This window comes from Trachemys scripta, chromosome 10 (genome assembly GCF_013100865.1).
Source record: "Trachemys scripta elegans isolate TJP31775 chromosome 10, CAS_Tse_1.0, whole genome shotgun sequence".
NCBI lineage: Eukaryota > Metazoa > Chordata > Testudines > Emydidae > Trachemys > Trachemys scripta.
The window spans coordinates 38,996,492-39,017,188 of record NC_048307.1 but is presented as its reverse complement, the minus strand read 5'-3'; the positions used below and the strand labels follow the sequence as shown (position 1 = coordinate 39,017,188).

At 50.0% G+C, this 20,697-nt stretch overlaps 3 protein-coding genes across 21 annotated transcripts in view; 1 reads left to right on the top strand and 2 right to left on the bottom strand.

Annotated features, from left to right (window-relative positions):
- Positions 1–1,135: 1,135 nt before the first annotated feature.
- Positions 1,136–12,811, bottom strand: LOC117883577. Its single transcript, XM_034782987.1, has 2 exons — positions 12,686–12,811; positions 1,136–2,596 (listed from the first exon to the last, which is right to left on the bottom strand). Exons 1-2 carry the CDS (start codon positions 12,718–12,720, stop codon positions 1,219–1,221), a joined length of 1,413 nt encoding a protein of 470 aa, XP_034638878.1. The 5' UTR covers positions 12,721–12,811; the 3' UTR covers positions 1,136–1,218.
- ANTKMT (adenine nucleotide translocase lysine methyltransferase) overlaps positions 12,668–20,697 on the top strand; it is a 29,470-nt gene continuing 21,440 nt past the window's right edge. Inside the window, exons 1-6 of one of the 9 annotated variants that reach the window (XM_034782988.1) lie at positions 12,669–12,761; positions 13,059–13,222; positions 14,530–14,634; positions 15,904–16,044; positions 17,189–17,239; positions 19,357–20,337. In XM_034782988.1, the coding sequence (XP_034638879.1) occupies positions 13,061–13,222; positions 14,530–14,634; positions 15,904–16,044; positions 17,189–17,239; positions 19,357–19,545 (648 nt within the window). In that variant the 5' untranslated portion in view covers positions 12,669–12,761; positions 13,059–13,060 and the 3' untranslated portion in view covers positions 19,546–20,337. The other 8 variants (XM_034782989.1, XM_034782990.1, XM_034782993.1 and 5 more) reach the window with 8 other exon arrangements.
- Positions 13,599–20,697, bottom strand: part of CCDC78 (coiled-coil domain containing 78) — an 87,478-nt gene continuing 80,379 nt past the window's right edge. For 5 of the 11 annotated variants that reach the window (XM_034782975.1, XM_034782979.1, XM_034782986.1 and 2 more), the window contains one exon: positions 13,599–13,761. In XM_034782975.1, coding sequence (XP_034638866.1) covers positions 13,614–13,761 — 148 coding nt within the window. In that variant the 3' untranslated portion in view covers positions 13,599–13,613. Of the gene's footprint in view, positions 13,762–18,886; positions 19,050–20,697 lie in introns of those variants that run through there. The other 6 variants (XR_004647323.1, XR_004647326.1, XM_034782980.1 and 3 more) reach the window with 2 other exon arrangements.

Here is a 20,697-nt window from a genome sequence, read left to right as displayed (position 1 = left end):
AGTTCCTCGGGTGACTACATACCCTGGGTCCTGAAGTCCCACACGTGGGCTCCCCACCCCAGGGCCGAGGCATCCGACACCAGATCTAGTGAGGGAGAGGGCCCTCGGAAGGGCCCACCATTGGAGGTCTGCAACCACCGTTGGCGGCACCGTGACAACCTTGTCCAGGCCGTCCCTGGCCTGGGAGTAGCGGGAGGCCAATCAGAGTTGGAGGGGCCTCATCCGGAGCCTGGCATGTCGCATCACTGAGGTGCATGCTGCCATGTGGCCGAGGATTTGAAGGCACATCCGAGCCGTGGTTACCGGGAAGGCCGTGACCGAGGTGATGAGGCCTTTGAGCGCCTCGAACCTGTCCCTTGGAAGGGAGGCTGTGGCCGCCTGGGAATCCAGCAGCGCTCCTATGAATTCTATTCGCTGGACTGGAACTAACTAACTAACTAACTAACTCTCCTCATTTACCACTAGGCCTAGATTTAAGCAGGTGCGTAGCAGGAGGGTTATTTGCTGCTGCACCTGGGACCGGGACTTGCCCTTGAGCAGCCAATCGTCCAGGTAGGGAAAGATCTGCAGCCCTCTCCTCCTGAGGTGGGCCGCTACCACCATCATATACTTCGTGAAGACCCTGGGGGCTGTCGAGAGGCCAAAGGGGAGGACCGTAAACTGGTAGTGGTCCTAGCCCACCAGAAAACGGAGGAAGCGCCTGTGACCCTTGAAAATATGGATGTGGAAGTATGCATCCTGGAGGTCCAGCGCTGCAAACCAATCCCCCGGGTCTAGGGAGGGAATAATAGAGGCTAGAGATACCATGCGGAATTTGTAACAAACCCAAACTGGTTGAGCTTCCGCAGATCGAGGATGGGCCGAAGCCCGCCCTTCGCCTTCGGGATGAGGAAATACCTGGAGTAAAACCCTTTGCCCCGGAATTCCCAAGATACCCTCTCCACGGCTCCCAGGGAGAGGAGGCGCTGTACCTCCTGATCTAGGAGGAGCGCATGTTCCAGGTCCTCTGCTGACCCCCTGGCTGGAGGGCAACTGGGAGGGGGCGAAACAAACTGCAACCTGTACCCCAGGGATATAGTATTGAGGACCCAGCGGTCCGTGGTAATACAGAACCATTGCAGACTGAAGGCAGGTAAGCGATTGGCAAACCTGAACTTTATTAACTGGGGGGGAGGGGGCGTTAACCTGGCAACAGGCCCAGTAACCCCCCGCAAGCAGTCAAAAACACTGCTTCCCTGGCCTCCTGGCCTTAGAGGGCCCCGGATGAGGGGCCGAATGGGATTGACATTGTGACCGGAGCCTCTGCTCCCGCTGCTTCTTACGCGGGGGCTCATATCTGCCCCGAGCCTGTGGAGCGGAGGTGTGAGGCCTGGGCTTGTCCTTGGCCGGCGGGACGTACAGGCCTAGCGTCTGCAGGGTGGTATGAGAGTCTTTCATCCCGTGCAGACGCGTGTCTGTTTGATCTGCAAACAGGGCCCGATCGTCGAATGGCAGGTCCTGCATGATCGACTGGGACTCAGCCGATAGTCCAGAGAGCGAAAGCCAGGATGCCCTTCTCATGGAGATCGCTGCGGCCATCGAACGAGCGGCCATGTCCGCCGCATCGGAGGCCACCTGGAGCGCTGCTTTAGTCGCCGCAGCACCTTCCTCAACTAGAGCCCGGAACTCCTTCCTAGCCTGCTCGTGAACAGAAGGCTCAAATTTGGGCAGGGGTCCCCAAAGGTTAAAGTCATATCTGCTCAAGAGTGCCTGATGGTTGGCCACTCTGAGCTGAAAGCTCGCAGACGAATAAACCTTTCTTCCAAAGGAATCCAGCCTGCAAGCGTCTTTGTCCTTGGGGGTGGGAGCGGGTTGGCGGTGTCTCTCCCGGTAGTTCACGGACTCCACCACTAGAGAGTTCGGAGTTGGGTGGGAGTAGAAGTACTCGAGCCCCTTTGTGGGCACAAAGTACTTCCGTTCGGCCTTTTTGGAGATAGGACCCAGGGATGCCGGGGTTTGCCAGAGGCCAGTAGTGATATTAGCCACCCCCTGATGGAGCAGGAAGGCCACGCGGCCCGGCCTCGAGGAGGTAAGGACATTGAACAACTTGTCCGATGGTTCCTCCATCTCCTCGGCCTGGAGCTGGAGGTTCAATGCCACCCTCCTGAGTAGCTCCTGGTGGGCCTTGAAATCCTCCTGAGAGACCGGAGGAAGTGGAGCCACGGAGTCATCCGGTGCCGAGGAGGTCAGTGCTGCGGTGTCGTCTGCACCCAGCTGTGCCGGTAGCTCGACGTCCTGACCTGGGGCCCGAGTCGGTGCTGGAGGGTCGGTGCCCACTGCCTCATCACGGTGCCAAGGCGGCGACGTCGGCTGGGCCTGGGATGCTCCCACCACGGAGCGGAGTCCCGGCGGTACCGGTGCCTGGGGCCACGGTGCCCACTGGCACCACTGTCCCTGCCAGGGAACGGCCTGGTCCTGGGACGCAAGGGGGCCTGGAAGGACCAGCTGGTCCTGCGGCACCGAGCGGCTCAATGAGGGACGGCTGCGTGCCGAGGCGGAGGTCCGGGACGAACAAACAGTGGTTGGATGGGGATAGTACTGGGGTGGAATGGGGGTTCTGGGGAAAGACTGTGTTCATGTAAATACAGTTTGCTCCTGAAGTCTCTCCCACTCCTGAACTAGCTGTCAGGGGAGAGTTCATTCAGATCCTGCTTATACAAACTATTAAAGAGTAAGATTTTTTTTTTTAATTTTTTTTTTAATTTTTTTTTTTAATTAGGCTGCATGGGGGCTGCTTATACCACATCTGCCTACTGTGGGGTTCTTCCTCATAATTTCCTGTCCTACAACCATCACCACCATCAGCAGACACCTCCTCTAGCCCTGCACGAAGTTCAGGAGCCTGTTCAAAATACTGACACTGAAGGCAGCAACTGGTTGAGAATGGAGAAATGTGCATCAACACAAACTAAAGTCGGCTGAAAGAACTCTAGGGTTTACCTCAACCAGCTAACAAATGTTAAAAGTACAACTGTGTTGTCTACTTGGGTCAGCTAACATGGGTTAAAATAGACACCTTTTTTCCTAGTAAAGATAAGGCCTGAGAAGGCTTTGCCTCATATTTAGCAAATGTGACTGAGCACACTCTCTTTATGCCCCAGGCAGGGCCTTGGCATATGGTTCACACAGTGATGCAGTTTGCCACCTGCATCACAAAGAAGGTGCTCTGAGGCCCAATTCCCGAGGTCTGTTGGGTGCCAGTCTCCAGGAATTATTTGGGCAGCACTACCCTCCATGCCTGTGACTAACTCTCCTTCCCCAAGTTCCACCTCACCCACCCTAGCCCTTCTCCCAGAGACTCCCATCCAACTCCAATACCCCCCATCATAACATTCCCCAGTGCCCCCCATCCAACCACAGTACTGCCATCATAACATTCCCCAGTACCCCCCGTACAACCCAGGTACATAAGAATGTAAGAATGGCCATACTGGGTCAGATCAAAGGTCCATCAAGCCCAGTATCCTGTCCTCTGACAGTGGCCAATGACAGGTTATCATCAAGTGATCCATGCCCTGTCACCCAATCCAGCTTCTGGCAAACAGAGGCTAGGGACACCATTCCTGCCCATCCTAGCTAATAGCCATTGATGGACCTATCTTCCATGAATCTACACCTCTACCCTGATATAACGCTGTCCTCGGGAGCCAAGAAATCTTACCACGTTATAGGTGAAACCACGTTATATCGAACTTGCTTTGATCCACCGGAGCGCTGCTTTACCACGTTATAGCCGAACTCGTGTTATATCAGGTCACGTTATATCGGGGTAGAGGTGTATCTAGCTCCCTTTTGAACCCTGTTATAGTATTGGCCTTCACAACACCCTCTGGCAAGGAGTCCAGAGGTTGTCAGTGTGTTGCGTGAAAAAATACTTTCTTGTGTTTGTTTTAAACCTGCTACCTATTAATTTCATTTGGTGGCCCCTTGTTCTTGTATTATGAGTAGGAGTAAATAACACTTCCTTATTTACTTTATCTATACCACTCATGATTTTATACACTTCTATCATATCCCCCCTTAGGCACCTCTTTTCCAAGCTGAAAAGTCCCAGTCTTATTAATCTCTCCTCATACGGAAGCCGTTCTATACCCCTAATCATTTTTGTTGCCCTTTTCTGAACCTTTTCCAATTCCAATATATCTTTTTTGAGATGGGGTGACCATATCTGCACATAGTATTCGAGGTGTGGGCGTACCATAGATTTATATAGAGACAATATGATATTTTCTGTCTTATTATCTATCCCTTTCTTGACGATTCCCAACATTCTGTTCACTTTTTTGACTGTCGCTACACATTGAGTGGATGATTTCAGAGAACTATTCACAATGACTTCAAGATCTCTTTCTTGAGTAGTAACAGCTAGTTTAGACCCCATCATTGTATATGTGTAGTTAGGATTATGTTTTCCAATGTGCATTACTTTGCATTTATCAACATTAAATTTCATCTGTCATTTTGTTGCCCAGTCACCCAGTTTTGTGAGATCCTTTTGTAGATCTTCACAGTCTGCCTGGGACTTAACTATCTTGAGTAGTTTTGTATCATCTGCAAATTTTGCCACCTCACTGTTTACCCCTTTTTCCAGATCGTTTATGAATATGTTAAATAGGACTGGGCCCAGTACAGATCCCTGGGGGACACCTCTATTTACCTCTCTCCATTCTGAAAACTGACCATTTATTTCTACCCTTTGTTTACTATCTTTTAACCAGTTACCAATCCATGAAAGAACCTTCCCTCTTATCCCATGACTGCTTATTTTGCTTAAGAGCCTTTGGTGAGGGACCTTGTCAAAGGCTTTCTGAAAATCTAAATACACTATATCTACTGGATCTCCTTTGTCCGCATGCTTGTTGACCCCCTCAAAGAATTCTAGTAGATTGGTGACGCATGATTTCCCTTTACAAAAACCATGTTTACTATTTCCCAACAAATTATGTTCATCTATGTGTCTGACAATTTTGTTCTTTACGATAGTTTCAACCGATTGCCTGGTACTGAAGTGAGGCTTACCGGCCTGTAGTTGCCAGGGTCACCTCTGGAGCCCTTTTTAAAAATTGGCATCACATTAGCTATCCTCCAGTCATTTGGTACAGAAGCTGATTTAAATGATAGGTTACAATCTACTGTTAGTAGTTCTGCAATTTCACATTTGAGTTCCTTCAGAATTCTTGGGGGAATACCATCTGGGCCTGGTGACTTATTACTGTTTAGTTTATCAATTTGTTTCAAAACCTCTTCTAATGACACCTCAATTTGGGACAGTTCCTCAGATCTGTCACCCCAAAAAAATGGCCCAGGTTTGGGAATCTCCCTCACATCCTCAACAGTGAAAACCGATGCAAAGAATTAATTTAGTTTCTCCGCAATGGCCTTATCGTCTTTGAGTGCTCCTTTAGCATCTCGATCGTCCAGTGGCCCCCACTGGTTGTTTAGCAGGCTTTCTGCTTTTGATGTATTTAAAAAAAAAATTGCTATTACTTTTGGACTCTTTGGCTAGCTGTTCTTCAAATTCTTTTTTGGTCTTTCTAATTATATTTTCACACTTCATTTGCCAGAGTTTATGCTCTTTTCTATTTTCCTCATTAGGATTTATCTTCCACTTTTTAAAGGATGCCTTTTTGCCTCTCACTGCTTCTTTTACTTTGTTGTTTAACCACGGTGGCTCTTTTTTGGTTCTCTTACTATGTTTTTTAAATTGGGGGTATACATTTAAGTTGAGTCTCTATTATGGTGTTTTTTAAAAGTTTCCACGCAGCTTGCAGGGATTTTACTTTTGGTACTGTACCTTTTAATTTCTGTTTCACTAACCTTCTCATTTTAAAGTAGTTCCCCTTTCTGAAATTAAATGCTACAGTACTGGGCTGCTGTGGGGTTTTCCCTGCCACAGGGATGTTAAATGTAATTATATTATGGTCACTATTACCAAGTGGTCCAGCTATATTCACCTCTTGGACCTGATCCTGTGCTCCACTTAGGACTAAATCAAGAATTGCCTCTCTTCTTGTGGGTTCCAGGACCAGCTGCTCCAAGAAGCAGTCATTTAAGGTGTCAAGAAACTTTATCTCAGCATCCCTTCCTGAGGTGATATGTACCCAGTCAATATGGGGATAGTTGAAATCCCCCATTATTATTATTGAGTTTTTTATTTTAATAGCCTCTCTAATCTCCCTGAGCATTTCAGATTCACTAACACCATCCTGGACAGGTGGTCTGTAATATAGCCCTACTGCTATATTCTTATTTTTCAAGCATGGAATTACTATCCATAGAGATTCTATAGTACAATTTACTTCATTTAAGATTTTTACTTCATTTGATTCTATGATTTCTTTCACATATAGCGCCACTCCCCCACCAGCACGACCTGTTCTGTCCTTCCGATATATTTTGTACCCTAGTATTACTGTGTCCCATTGATTATCCTCATTCCACCAGGTTTCTGTGATGCCTATTATATCAATATTCTCATTTAATACTAGGCACTCTAGTTCACCCATCTTATTATTTAGACTTCTAGCATTGGTATATAAGCATTTTAAAAACTTGTCATTTTTTGGCTGTCCCCTATTGCATGACATAATTGAATGGGACTTTTTTTCATTTGATTGTTTCTCATCAGATCCTCCCTGTATTTTATCATTTTCCATCCTCTCCTCCTTATTAGGACATAGGGAATCTCCATTTATAGAGCCTCTCCTAAGGAATCACATGCTCCTCCGCACCTGTCAGCTTTCCCCCAGCCCTTAGTTTAAAAAATGTTCTACGACCTTTTTAATTTTAAGCGCCAGAAATCTGGTTCCATTTTGGTTTAGGTGGAGCCCATCTTTCCTGTATAGGCTCCCCCTCTCTCAAAAGCTTCCCCAGTTCCTAATAAATCTAAACCCCTCCTCCCTACACCATCGTCTCATCCATGCATGGAGACCCTGCAGTTCTGCCTGTCTAACTGGCCCTGCGCATGGAACTGGAAGCATTTCAGAGAATGCTACCATGGAGGTCCTGGACTTAAATCTCTTACCTAGCACCCTAAATTTGGCCTCCAGGACCTCTCTCATATCCTTCTCCATGTCTTTGGTACCTACATGTACCACAAGCACCAGCTCCTCCACAGCACTACACATAAGCCTATCTAGATGTTTCAAGAGATCCGCAACCTTTGAACCAGGCAGGCAAGTCACCATGCAGTTCTCCCGATCATCGCAAACCAAACTATCTATGTTTCTAATGATCAAATCGCCCATACCTGACTAATACCTGTCTCTTCCTAATAACTGGAGTTCCCTCCCCCGGAGAAGTATCCTCAGTGCGAGAGGATATCACATCATCATCTGGGAAGAGGATCCCAACTATGGGATTGTTTCCCTCTGCTCCAGTTGGATGTTCTCCTTCCCTGAGGCTTTCATCCTCCTCAACAGCACAGATGCTGTCAGACCAGGGGTGGGACTGTTCTACCGTGTCCCAGAAAGTCTCATCTATGTACCTCTCTGTCTCCCTTAGCTCCTACAGCTCAGCCACACGGTCTCTGAGGGCCTGGAGCTACTTGCACCGAATGCATACATACACCACCAGCCCATAGGGAAGGTAATCATACAGGCTGCATTGGGTGCAATAAACTGGGTAGCTCCCACTCTGTTGCCCATCATAACCTTCCCCAGTGCCCCCCATCAAATCCCGGAACCCCCCATTTTAACCTTCCCCAGTATCCCCCATCCTAACTTAACCCAATACTCTCCCAATCCAACCCCCGTAATCACCTTTTCCAGTACCCCCCGTCACAACTTTCACCAGTTCGCCCTGTGTAAACCCGACACCCCCCCCGTCATAACTTAACCCAGTACCCGCCCCATCCAACCCCGCTACTCCCCATCATAATCATGCCCAGTACACCACATCCAACCCTGGTACTCCCATTATAACCTTCCCTGGTACCTCCCCAATCCAATCCTGGTAACCCCTGTCATAACCTTCCCCAGTACTCTCCCCATCCAACCGAGATACCCTCTATCATAACCTTCCCCAGTATACCCTGTCCTACCCTGGTAACCCCCCAACATAACCTTCCCCAGTACCCACCCCATCCAACCCCAGTACGCCCATCATAACCTTTCCCAGAACCCCCATTCCAACCCCAGTATGCTCCCCATCCAACCCCGATACCCCCAAAAACCTTCTCCAGTACCCCCTATCATAACCTTCCACAGTACACCCCCATCCTACCCCGGTACCACCCTGTCATAGCCTTCCCTAGTACCTCCCCATCCAACCCCAGTACCCCCCTTCATAAGATTCTCCAGTACCCCGCATCCAACCCGGTACCCCCAATCATAGCGATCCCCAGTACACCCCCCAATCCAACCCCGGTACCCCCCCCGTTATAACCTTCTCCAGTACCCCCTCTCCAACCTCGGTACGCCCCGTCATAACCTTCCCCAGTACTCGCCCCATCCAAACCCGGTACCCCCAGTCATAACCTTCCCCAGAACAACCCCCAAACCAACCCCGGTACTCCCCGTTATAACCTTCTCCAGTACCCCTCGTCATAACCTTCCCCATTACCCCCCTCCAACCTCAGTACATCCCGTCATAACCTTTCCAACGACCCCCATCCAATCCTGGTACTCCCTTCATAACCTTCCGCAGGACTCTCCCCATCTAACCCCAGTACCCCACTCATAACCTTCCCCAGTACTCACCCCATCCAAACCCAGTACCCCCTGTCATAACCTTCCCCAGAACACCCTCCATCCAACCCCGGTACCCCCCATCATAACCTTCTCCAGTACCCCCAGTCATAACCTTTCACAGTACACCCCGTCATATCCCTGTACCGCCCCGTCATAGCCTTCCCCAGTATCGCCCATCCAACCCCGTATCTCCCCTCATAACCTTCCCTAGTACCACCCCATTGAACCCCGGTAACCCCCGTCATAACCTTCCCCAGTACCTCCCATCCAATCCCCGTATCCCCATCATAACATTCCCCCAGTTCTCTCCCCATCCAACCCTAGTACCCCCCATCATAACCTTCCTCGGTATCCTCCCATCCAACCCGGGTACCCCATTCATAACCTCCCCAGTACTCTTCCCATCCAAACCTGGTACTCCCAGTCATAACCTTCCCCAGAATACCCCCCCCCCCGCCATCCAAGCCTGGTCCCCCTGTCATAACCTTCTCCAGAACCCCCCGTCATAACCATCCCCAGTTCCCACCCCATCCAACTCAAGTTGGCCTTCCCCAGTACCCCCCATCCAATCCCGGTTTCCATATCATAACATTCCCCAGTTCTCTCCCCATCCAACCCCAGTACCCCCCGTCATAACCATCCCCAGTTCCCATCCCATCCAACCCAAGTTGGCCTTCCCCAGTAACCCCCATTCAACCCTGGTACCCCCCATCATAACCATCCCTACTACATGCCCCAATCCAATCCCGGTACCCCCCATTATAACCTTCTCCAGTACCTCCCATCACAACCTTCCTCAGTATACCCCATCCTACCCGGTAGGTCCGCGTCATAATCTTCCCTAGTACCAGCGCTCCAACCTTGGTACGCCCCGTCATAACCTTTCCAACGACCCCCATCCAACCCTGGTACCTCCCGTTATAACCTTCCCCAGTATGCCCCCATTCAACCCTGGTACTCCCCTCATAACCTTCCCCAGGATTCTCCCCATCCAACCCCAATACCTCCCATCATAACCTTCCCCACTACCCCGAATCCAACCCCAGCACCCCCAGTAATAACCTTTCCCAGTACCCCCCCCATTCAACCCCAACACCCCATTCATAACCTTCCCCAGTACTCTCCCCATCGAACCCCGGTAACCCGCATCATAACCTTTTGGAGTACAGCCCCAATCCAACCCCGGTACCCCCCATCATAATCTTCTCCAGTACCCCCCGATTCAACCCCTGTACCCCATTCATAACCTTCCCCAGTATTCTCCCCATCAAACCCTGGTACCACGCATCATAACCTTGTGGAGAACAGCCACATCCAACCCCAGCATAGCCCATCATAACCTTCCCCAGTACCCCCCGTCCAATCCCGGTATCCCCATCATAACACTCTCCATCCAACCCTAGTACCCCCTGTCATAATATTCCTCAGTACCCCCCATTAAAAGCCAGTACCAACTGCCATAACCTTCCCCAATACCCTCCCATCCAACCCTGGTACACCCCGTCATAACCTCCCCGGGTACCCCCCATCCAAACCCAGCCCCCCCATCATAACCTTCCCCAGTACACACACCCCCATCCAACCCTGGTACCCGGCATCATAACCTTCCCCACTACCTCCCCATCCAACCCCAGTACCCCATTCATAACCTTTCCCAGTACTCACCCCCTCTAACCCTGGTACCCCCGCGAGTACCGCCACATCCAACTCCAGTACCCCCCGTCAAAACCTTCTCCAGTACCACCTGTCATAATCTTCCCCAGTATACCCCATCCTACCCCAATACCCCCACCTCATAACCTTCCCCAGTACCCACCCCATCCAAACCTGGTACGCACCATTATAACCTTATCCAGTACCCCCTATTATAACCTTCTTCAGTACACCCCATCCTACCCTGGAACGCCCCATCATAACCTTCTCCAGTACCACCTGTCATAACCTTCCCCAGTATACCCCATCCTACCCCAATACCTCCACCCCATAACCTTCCCTAGTACCCACCCTATCAAACCCAGCACCCCACATCATAACCTTCCCCAGTACCCCCACTCCAACCTTGGTACGCCCCATCATAACCTTTCCAACAACCCCCATCCAACTCCAGCACACCCCGTCATAGCCTTCCACAGTACCCTCCATGCAACCCCGGTACCCCAGTCCCCACCCCATCCTACCCCGGTACCCCCCGTCATAACCTTCTGGAGTACAGCCACATCCAACTCCAGTACACCCCATCATAAGCTTCCCCAGTTCCCACCCCATCTAACCTCGGTACCCTCCATCATAACCTTCCCCAGAAACCCCATTCCAACACCAGTACTCTCCCCATCCAAACCCGGTACCCCGCGTCATAACCTTCCGGAGTACAGCCACATCCAACCCGGGTACCCCCGCCCCTCCGTCATAAGCTTCCCCAGTACACCAACCCTCATCCAACCTGGTCCCCCTCTCATAATCTTCCCCAGTACACCCCCCAATCCAACCCCGGTACCCCTCATCATAACCTTCTCCAATACCCCCCGTCATAACCTTCCTCAGTACACCCCATCCTACCCCAGTACCCCCCGTCATAACCTCCCCAGTTCCAACCCCATCCAACCGTGGTACCCCCCATCATGGCCTTCCCCAGTACCCCCCCATCGAACCCTGGTACCCCATTCATAAGTTTCCTCAGTACTCTCCCCATCCAATCCCAGTACACCCCGTCATAATCTCCCCCAGCACCGCGCATCCAAGCCCGGGCCCTCCGTCATAACCTTCCCCAGTACACCACCCCCATCCAACCCTGATACCCCCCATCATAACCTTCCCCAGAACCCCCATTCTAACCACAGTATTCTCCCCATCCAACCCCAGTACCCCCCGTCATAACCTTCTCCAGTACCCAGCGTCATAACCTTCCCAGTGCACCGCGTCCTACCGCAGTTCACCCCGTGATATCCTTCCCCAGAACCCCCCCATTCAACCCCGGTACCAACTGTCAAAAGCTTCCCTGGTAGCCCCCCATCCAACCCCGGTACTCCCCATTATTACCTTCCCCAGTACACCCCCGAATCTATACCCAGTACCAACCCTTATAACCTTCCCCAGCACTCCCGTTCCTAACCTGGTGCCCACTGTCATAACCTTCCCCGGTACCACCCTCCAACTGCGGTACCCCCATCATAACCTTCTACAGTACCCCCATATCTAACCCCGGTACCCCCCATCAGACCTCGATAACAACCGTTATAACTTTACCCAATGACCCCCATCCAACCACGGTACCCCCCCCCCATCATAAACTTCCCCATTGTCCCTCATCCAACCCCGGTATGCACCCTCATAACCTTCTCTAGTACCCGCCATCCAATACAGTGCAACCCGTCATAACCTTCCCTAGCACCCTCCCATCCAACCCCAGTACCCCCAGTCATAACCTTCCCGAGTACACCCCCCTCACATCCAACCCTGGTAACCCCCCACCCCCGCGTCCATTGTAACGTTCCCCAGTACAGCCCCCCCATCCAACCCCGGTTCCCCTATCATAACCTTCCCCAGTACACCCCCCTCCACTGAACCCCGGTATCCCCTATCATAACTTTCTCCAGTACCGCCCCATCCAACCCTGGTACCCGCCATCATAACTTTCCCCAGTACCCCCCGTCCAACCATGGTACCCCCCCGCCGTCATGACCTTCCCCAGTACCCGCCCCATCCAACCCCAGTACCTCCCATTCAACCCCAGTACCCTCCATCATAACCTTCCCCAGTACCTCTCATTCAACCCCGGTACTGCCGAGAGTTATGTTCCGAACCTCTAAGTCTGTGGCACCTCCTTTGGTGGGTGTCGAGGTGGGGGAACTGGGTGTAGTGTTTGGGAAGAGCGGGAGGGTTAATGGCTGTCTAGGTCCCAGCAGCGGAACTAATGTTGCTAGGGACGTGTTTTCCGCACGGACCACCTTTTCAGTTACCTGTGTTCACGAGCGGAGCACCACCTCCTGTTCATCACCGGAGAGGCGTGCGTGCCAAGACAGTATGTATGTCTCGGTACGGTAATATGCGTGGTGCATTATGGGACGCATACGGGTAGTTCCTGATGAGTTTTGTGTAGGGACGCCTGATTTAAAGGGGCTGCGCCCTCGAGCCTAACCTCTCCCCTGCCCGTCAGGTGGGGGAAACGGGCCGTGGGAGGGTACATGGGGGAAGGGCGTACAAGAATACAGTGGGTTTTTTGTCGCCCTGTGTGTGCAGTGCTGTAAATACAAATACAGCATGCTGAATACGTGCCAGGTATGATTAGCTGGTTAACGAATAAATCTCCTTCCGATCCTGGTGTTTTTACAGCTATGGATCCTGATGACATAGAAGAGCTGGCAATGGAGTTTCAAGGGAAGACTATTGGTGGCTGGGGCCTCGTGCAGCTTGCAGCAGGCACAGGTTTTGCTGCCTATGTTATGTGGGCAGGAGTTCTCATGCCTGGCTTCTGCAGAGTGCCTTTAAAGTTACAGGTAGATCATTCGCCAGGGCTTTTTAATGGGGATTTGTTCTGGTTTAAGAGAAGAGGCCGCATTAAGTATATATTTGGAGGGGAATGAATATTACCAAGCTTTTTATATAACATGATTTTATTCCCCCAATGTGGTTTATAAAGGCACCCTGGAAGATGCATGAAACATTTCTTTACTATGGCGTTTCTGTTCTGTCACGTACCCACTGGTTATAGCATCAGAGGGGTAGCCGTGTTAGTCTGAATCTGTAAAAAGCAACAGAGGGTCCTGTGGCACCTTTGAAACTAACAGAAGTACTGGGAGCATAAGCTTTCGTGGGTAAGAACCTCACTTCTTCAGATGCAAGGGATGCACTGGTTATAGGTATCAGGGTAGCCGTGTTAGTCTGTATCTACAAAAACAACAAGGAGTCTGGTGGCACTTTAAAGACTAACAGATTTATTTGGGCATAAGCTTTCGTGGATAAAAACCTCACTTCTTCGGTTATAGGGTCACTTGTGAACTCTGGCCTGCTGGCACAAGGATATTTGAGGCATTTGCTATGGGAAATAAAACCACATGAGAATTATTTTGTCACATTTTTTGTTCTTAGCAACCTTGCCAATATCTCTTGTTTTAAGATGTTTAATTCCAAAGGCTCCCAAACCACTTTACAAACTCTGCACCTGAAACATAGCTGACATGATTAATATTTGTAAAACTGTTTTGTTTGCAAGTGAAAAGATCTCTATGATAGGTTTCATTTTTAGTACTCCAGCTGTGTTTTGATGAGACCTAGTTAGGATCCAACCTCCCGCTTGGGTAAGTGGGTGCAGCTTCATTTAAGTCACTTCCACCAGTTGTGGATCTGGCTCAATTTCCAGTTGTGCTTAGCATAGTGGCTGAGGCTAGCTCCTCTAGGTCTCAGTCCCGTTTGCTTTCTTCAGCTGGGAGTCTCCTGACTGTTTAGTGCTGTTTCCTCCTATTCAGATAGACCTAGTGTGTAGGTGACCAAAGTGGCTATCCTTGACTTCACTTTATGGCCCTGATCTTGCAGTCAAATCCATACAGGCAAACCCTTGTGCCCATGTGGAAATCTAGTGAAGTGAGTTGAGCTCTGGGCTATAACAAGCGTTTGGCTGTACGAATCCATTTGCAGGATTGGGCCTTGTTTGTAATGAATGTGCAGCCTGCACAAGTGTGGAACTACATGTCCCAAAACACCATGCTTTGTAGGATGCGTTACTGCATCCTGCAGTACTCTGACACAACTGGAACACCAGAAAGGTAACTTGTGTTTGACTGGGGCTTATATTTCTCTAAACTAGGTGCCATATGTACCATCAAGTGCCAAGCAAGTTGAGAATGTGATGTCGTTGCTGAAAGGACGCTCTGGGAAGATGGTGGATTTAGGGTCAGGAGATGGCAGAATTGTAAGCGAGAAAAAAGTCCTTGTGTCTGATATTCACAGCTGCTGGTTTGCATTTTGAAGAGTTAATAGTGTTAAGGGTAGATCTCCCACTCCAAGAGCATCCACATCCTGCTCCCTGTTATGTCCGTGTATAGCTAGAGCAGAGGTCGGCAACGTTTGGCACGCGGCTTGCCAGGGTAAGCACCCCGGCAGGCCGGGCCAGTTTTATTTACCTGCTGACGTGGCAGGTTCGGCCGATCGCGGCCCCCACTGGCCGCGGTTTGCCGTCCCGGGCCAATGGGGGCGGCAAGAAGCTGCGGCCAGCACATCGCTCTCCCACGCCGCTTCTCGCCTCCCCCATTGGCCCGGGACGGCGAACCGCGGCCAGTGGGGGCTGCGATCGGCCGAACCTGCCGCGTCAGCAGGTAAATAAAACTGGCCCGGCCCGCCGGGGTGCTTACCCTGGCGAGCCACGTGCCGACCCCTGAGCTAGAGAAACTTAGTTGAGGTTGTGGTGGGCTTACACCAGCGTAACTCCTTAGACTGAAAGCTCTTTCAAGGCAATTGCTCTTAGCCATTCCCTGCAAAGACTCCTGGGACTGGAGTATTTAGGCAATGCTCCTTATGGAGCAACTCACATGTCCCTTTCCTAGACTTGGACTCCTTAACGAATTTGGGATGGAGCAGTTGAGAGCCCCCACATAGCTGTTACTCCTGCACATCATCTTAGAATGACTTCTGCTGGGGAAGGAAGGGATTGGAGCAACTATAGTACTCTCACAACCAGTAGAAGGGAATCGCTTTAGCTTATCAGAAAAAAGTTCTGATAAGACTGGTACTTACAACCATTCTCAAACCCTGTCTTGTCCTTTCCTCATTGTTAGTCTGAGCTTGCAAGGTGCTAACTTCCTCTTGGGAGGTCCTGAGCATGCTGAACTGAGAGGAGTTGAAAACTCAGCCCTTCACAGAATCACACCCTCAGTTTCTCTCTGTTTCACTGCCTCCCTGATTTATCTCGAAGGACGTATCATGTTACATGTTGAGCCTTGCCAGCTACCTTCTACACTGGCATCTGGTCATTAATCATCTACTCCTTACCTTCCTACCCCTTTCCCTACAAGAGCTGCTTAGAGAATGCAGTGCAGGTAAAGAGAGTACTCTTATCCATTCCCCACAGTGATTGCTGCTGGGAATGGAGTAGCTGGAAGCTGTCTGATCTACAGCCACTGCTCCAGAGATTATTTCAGGAACAAACATGGAGGTTTATTTTGGTTTCAATTCCTCTCTCCAGGTATTAGAAGCATATAAACAAGGCTTCAGACCAGCTGTTGGCTACGAACTCAACCCCTGGCTGTTGAAACTCTCCAACTATCGCGCCTGGAGGGCTGGGTGTTACGGGAAGGTTTTCTACCAACGGCAAGATCTATGGAAGGTAACTTCTTGTGATGGAGTCAGGACTCTGGATTTCTCAGGCTGACTGACTACATTATCTCTAAGATCAAAGGACCTACCTCTGCTAAACATAGACATCGGGGCTTTAGCCACACTGGGCAAAAGGTCAGCATTCTCCTCCAAACCTACTTCTTAGAGGCACTGGGTTTTTTTCCCCTTTCCCGCACTGGAACTGTTCCTTATGGATCAGATATAATTTGATCATCCAACTCTTTGTGTGCTAGAAACTTTCCTCAGTTCCTACATCAGCAGCACTGTGGCAAAAGGGAGAAGAAAGCCACATTGGCCCTCTCTGTCCAATAATATTGAATTACTGTTAATTCACCTCTGTAGGTTCCTCAGGTGTGTTTAGCTGGGATCATCCATCTGTTTTCCTTCTCCTGGCCTTTAACACACACAGCTGAAAATGATGTTGAAAACACTGAGGTCTGGAGCCTTGGGAAGCTCTACAAGAGGGACAATGAAAGAGCCCCCTACCTTGCATAAATGTCCTTTCTCAGTGCAGCAGGAGGGCATGCTTGAAGATGTTCCTCTCATATTGCCCGTCTATACCTGGGACTCTAGACATGCATCAAGCCTCCTAAAGATCTATTAGCAAAAGCTGAACCTCTCCACACATCTAAAACTAGGCTGGAGAAAACACTGGCAGAGATGGACTAGATCAGTGATTCTCAACCCACGGGCCGCTTGCGGCCCAATCAGTAGTATATATATTGTGTGGATGCAGCTCACATAACACACGGAGAGCCACGTATGCCCCCCACAATGGTAAATAGGTTGAGACCTACTGGACTCTATGAACTAATAAGTCAGTCCCATCTCTACATTTTGGGACCCTAAGATTTTATTTAATCCGTTATCAGAGACACACCTGTATCTAGTCCAGTAACAGTGTTTTTGCAGCACCTCCTGATAACAGCACAACTCCCCCTCCCAAAAATCTCACTTGCTCAGTATTATTGACCTCTTTGGGCTTTAGAATAACTTCCTGTATGTCAACAAGTGATGTTTGACCCTTATACATAGATTTAAGAGTCCACTAAGATCCTCTTTCCCCAGCACATATTGCACTGAACCTTCAGCCTGTTATTTCTCTCTCCATGACTGACTTTATCTTCTTAAAGGTAAACCTGTCTGACTGCAACAACATCTCTATCTTCCTAGCTCCCAGTGTGGTAAGTCCAAGCACTCTCTAGAGGCTGGTACAGTTGGTTAAGGGTGAAGGGCTGGTTGCCAATTTCCTACTTTGTTGGGCAAATCAATGAGAAGGGAGGATACTCGAGTAAAGGGATCATCCTGAATGTTGGCAAAAAACCCTTAAGAAAATGGCACTAGAACTATATATGTTTCACATAACCAACGAAATCCTAGTGCATCTGCCTTAACAAGGCTGCTGTGGACACCTGCTAATGGCCCCATCAGTGGGGGTTTTCCTTGAGTGGGGATAGCCCAAATGTTGGATCTGCTGAGAAACTGCCCATGTGTGCTGGGTGTACACTCTTACTATATCCCCAGCCAGCACTGTGACTACGGAGGTAGGTGAATGCATTGAGCACTGTGTAGCTGTAGGGACGGATACAGCAGAGTTTGCATTTTGTGATTCAAAATTCCTAAACATGTTGGGGTGCTGAACACTTGCGCCTCCTGCTTGTTTCAATGGGTGTAGCAAGTGCTCAGTGCATCTGCAGATCTGGCCTCAGTTCAGAGATAAAGAGGGTTAGCATAAGCCCTTCTTATTGTGATAGACTGCCAATACTTAGAAGTCGTCCAACAGGGGGCCACTGTGTCTTGCAACAGGGGCCTACTGAACTCCATCCCAGGTAGTGCCGAGATAAGTTTCTATGAAGGTATTATTTATTGCTCTGTGGATATTAGCACCAAAGAATACAGTACAGACCCGTTTACGCGTGAATCCGGCTTAACGCATGGTAGCGCCATGCCTCCCAGTGCTACCTATTTAACATGCGAGACTTGTTAACACGCAGTACAGGATCTTGCTATGTAGCGCACAGATTTGCTCACTAACTCACTGGCATAGAAATCGACAAGAAGTGCGGAGGGGAAACGTGTTGTATGTCTTTACCGCCGACAGGGGGGAGGCAGGGAGGGGCAGCAACGTTAAAGCGCTGCCATGGTAGCGCTTTAAGGATGGTCCTTTGCTGCAGCAGTGCTTTAAGGATCCTCAAAGCACTGCCGCGGCATAGGACCATCCTTAAACGCTTTAATGTTGCTGCCCCTTCTCCCCCTCCCCCCGCCAACAGGAGAGGCAAAAAGGGCAGGGACATTAAAGTGCTGCAGTGCTTTAAGGACAGTCCTTTGCTGCAGCAGCGCTGGGCCGCCGATGAGGGTGGCTGGGCGCAGCAACGTTAAAGCGCTGCTGCAGCAAAGGACCCTGCAGCGCTTTAAGGTCCCTGCCCCTTTTGCCCCCCCTCGGCTGCTGATGGGCAGGGGGGCAAAGGGAGCAGCTGCCCTGGGGTCAGCAATTTAAAAGGGCCTGGGGCTCCGGATGCCGCCCTTTAAATCACAATGGGAACCCCGGGCAGCACGGACCAGGTGGCCTGGAAGGGCTGGCTGGGGGATGCTGACCCCTAGCCCTGCCTCTTCTGGGGGCCAGAGCCACCCCCACCGTGTACCGGTAAGTGTCCTGAGTTTCTTTCACCCCTGTTTAGTAGTAATAATATTTTTATTAGATTACACATTTGAATTTATATTCTTGCAAAGCACCGTTAACAGATAGGCCTTCGGTATTTAGGACACTGAATACGTATGTAATCCTAGATAATTATACATATGTATATATAGATATCTTAAGATATTTCTTAACCCGCGGTCCGTTAACACGCAGTTGTGACGGCTTGACTCCCCCCATCCTCACGTAAACGGATCTGTACTGTAGATCTTGCTGGCATTGGTGTCCTTGGCTTGGTTTGGGTGTTTACTTCTCATCTCCATGGAGCCAGCCCCCTTCTGGGCCATTACTGTTTACTGTTGAGATCAAATTAATTTTTGAACATAAAGCCAAGCTCCATGAATGTGTCCTGGATTGTAAGTTCTTCAGAGCAGGGGCTTCATCTATAAATGCGTTTGTACCATGCTCACCATAATGGGGTCCGGATCCTGACTGGGGCCACTGGATGCTACTTCAATATCAATATTAATAATCAAAATGACAACTCTGCTAACCAATGGCAAACCTGCAAAAAGTCTCTAGAACACAACACACACAACTTTTTCCCCTCCTTGTGATACCAGTGACTGTGAGTAACAGCTTCCCCTTCCTCCTCCCCATTAGCTACCTCTCCTAGAGACAAAGCTGCTTGCAGAACTGCCAGATGAGGCCCGGGTGGTGGCTGGACGCTTCCCCTTTCCCACCTGGATGCCAACCACCAGTGTTGGAGGGGGTATAAACAGAAGCTGGGCCTATGACATCAAGACTGTACGGCAAAAAGGGCAGAACAAACCTGAGGGATGCCTAGAATGAGTCAAGAGCTCAGCTGCAGCTGGGGTTTACAGCCTGGACAATATCGTTGGAGCCTCTGCAGATGTGTGTGCTTTTTTTAGCCCCTCAGAACTGCTCTGGAGGGCAAATGCTGCCATAGTGTGACTACTCAGCTGAATAGCCCAGCAAGCATGGGAGAGAAGGGGGTTGCGATGAGCAGGGAGGGGGTGATGATTTGTCAGACTTTACCCCACATGCTCTGGCTTCCCTAGAACCAGAATCCTGGACAGCCTTTGAACTGGGGACTTGGGCTGGAAATCCCCAAAGAACTGTCACAAGACTGAAGAGCTGAATCTTTGATTCTTGTTTAAAATAACTCATTTCCTCTTCTTAATAGATTTGCAATTCATTTTCTAACAATAAAAAGACTGCAGGACTCGGTTCATCCTTCTGGCAGGGCTGGGGTGCTGCCTGCCCCTCACCATAGACAGAGCCATTCTGGACTGTGTTCAGAATTCCCTGGGAGAAAGGCTCAGTAATGCAGCTTCTCCAGCTCTCTCTCTTTCTCCCTGATCATCAAGTCCTTGTAGGTCCTCCTCACATAGTCACCACCCAGCAGGTCCTTCTCCATGGAACAACTCACCATGAGTGCAGAGCTGTAAAGTCTCCTCAGTGCCCTGTCCATAAGAGCAGCTGAGCTCAAATCCTAACCTGAACCCTACTGTCATAACTATAAAGGGAAGGGTAACAGCTCCCCTGTGTACAGTATTATAAAATCCCTCCTGGCCAGAGACTCCAAAATCCTTTTACCTGGAAAGGGTTAAGAAGCTCAGGTAACCTGGCTGACACCTGACCCAAAGGACCAATAAGGGGACAAGATACTTTCAAATCTTGGGGAGGAGGGGGAGCGGAGGCTTTTGTTTGTGCTCTTTGTTTGGGAAGTTGTTCGCTCTTGGGACTGAGAGGGACCAGACATCAATCCAGGTTTTCCAAATCTTTCTGAACAGGTCTCTCAAGACTTCCCAGGGAAGGGAATTAGCTTTGGGAATGGTGGCAGCGGACCAGATCTAAGCTGGTAGTTAAGCTTAGAAGTTTTCATGCAGGCCCTCACATTTGTACCCTAAAGTTCAGAGTAGGGAAGCAGCCTTGACATTGTGGCAGAGCGGTGGGATCATTTTAAACCAACAGCCAGTA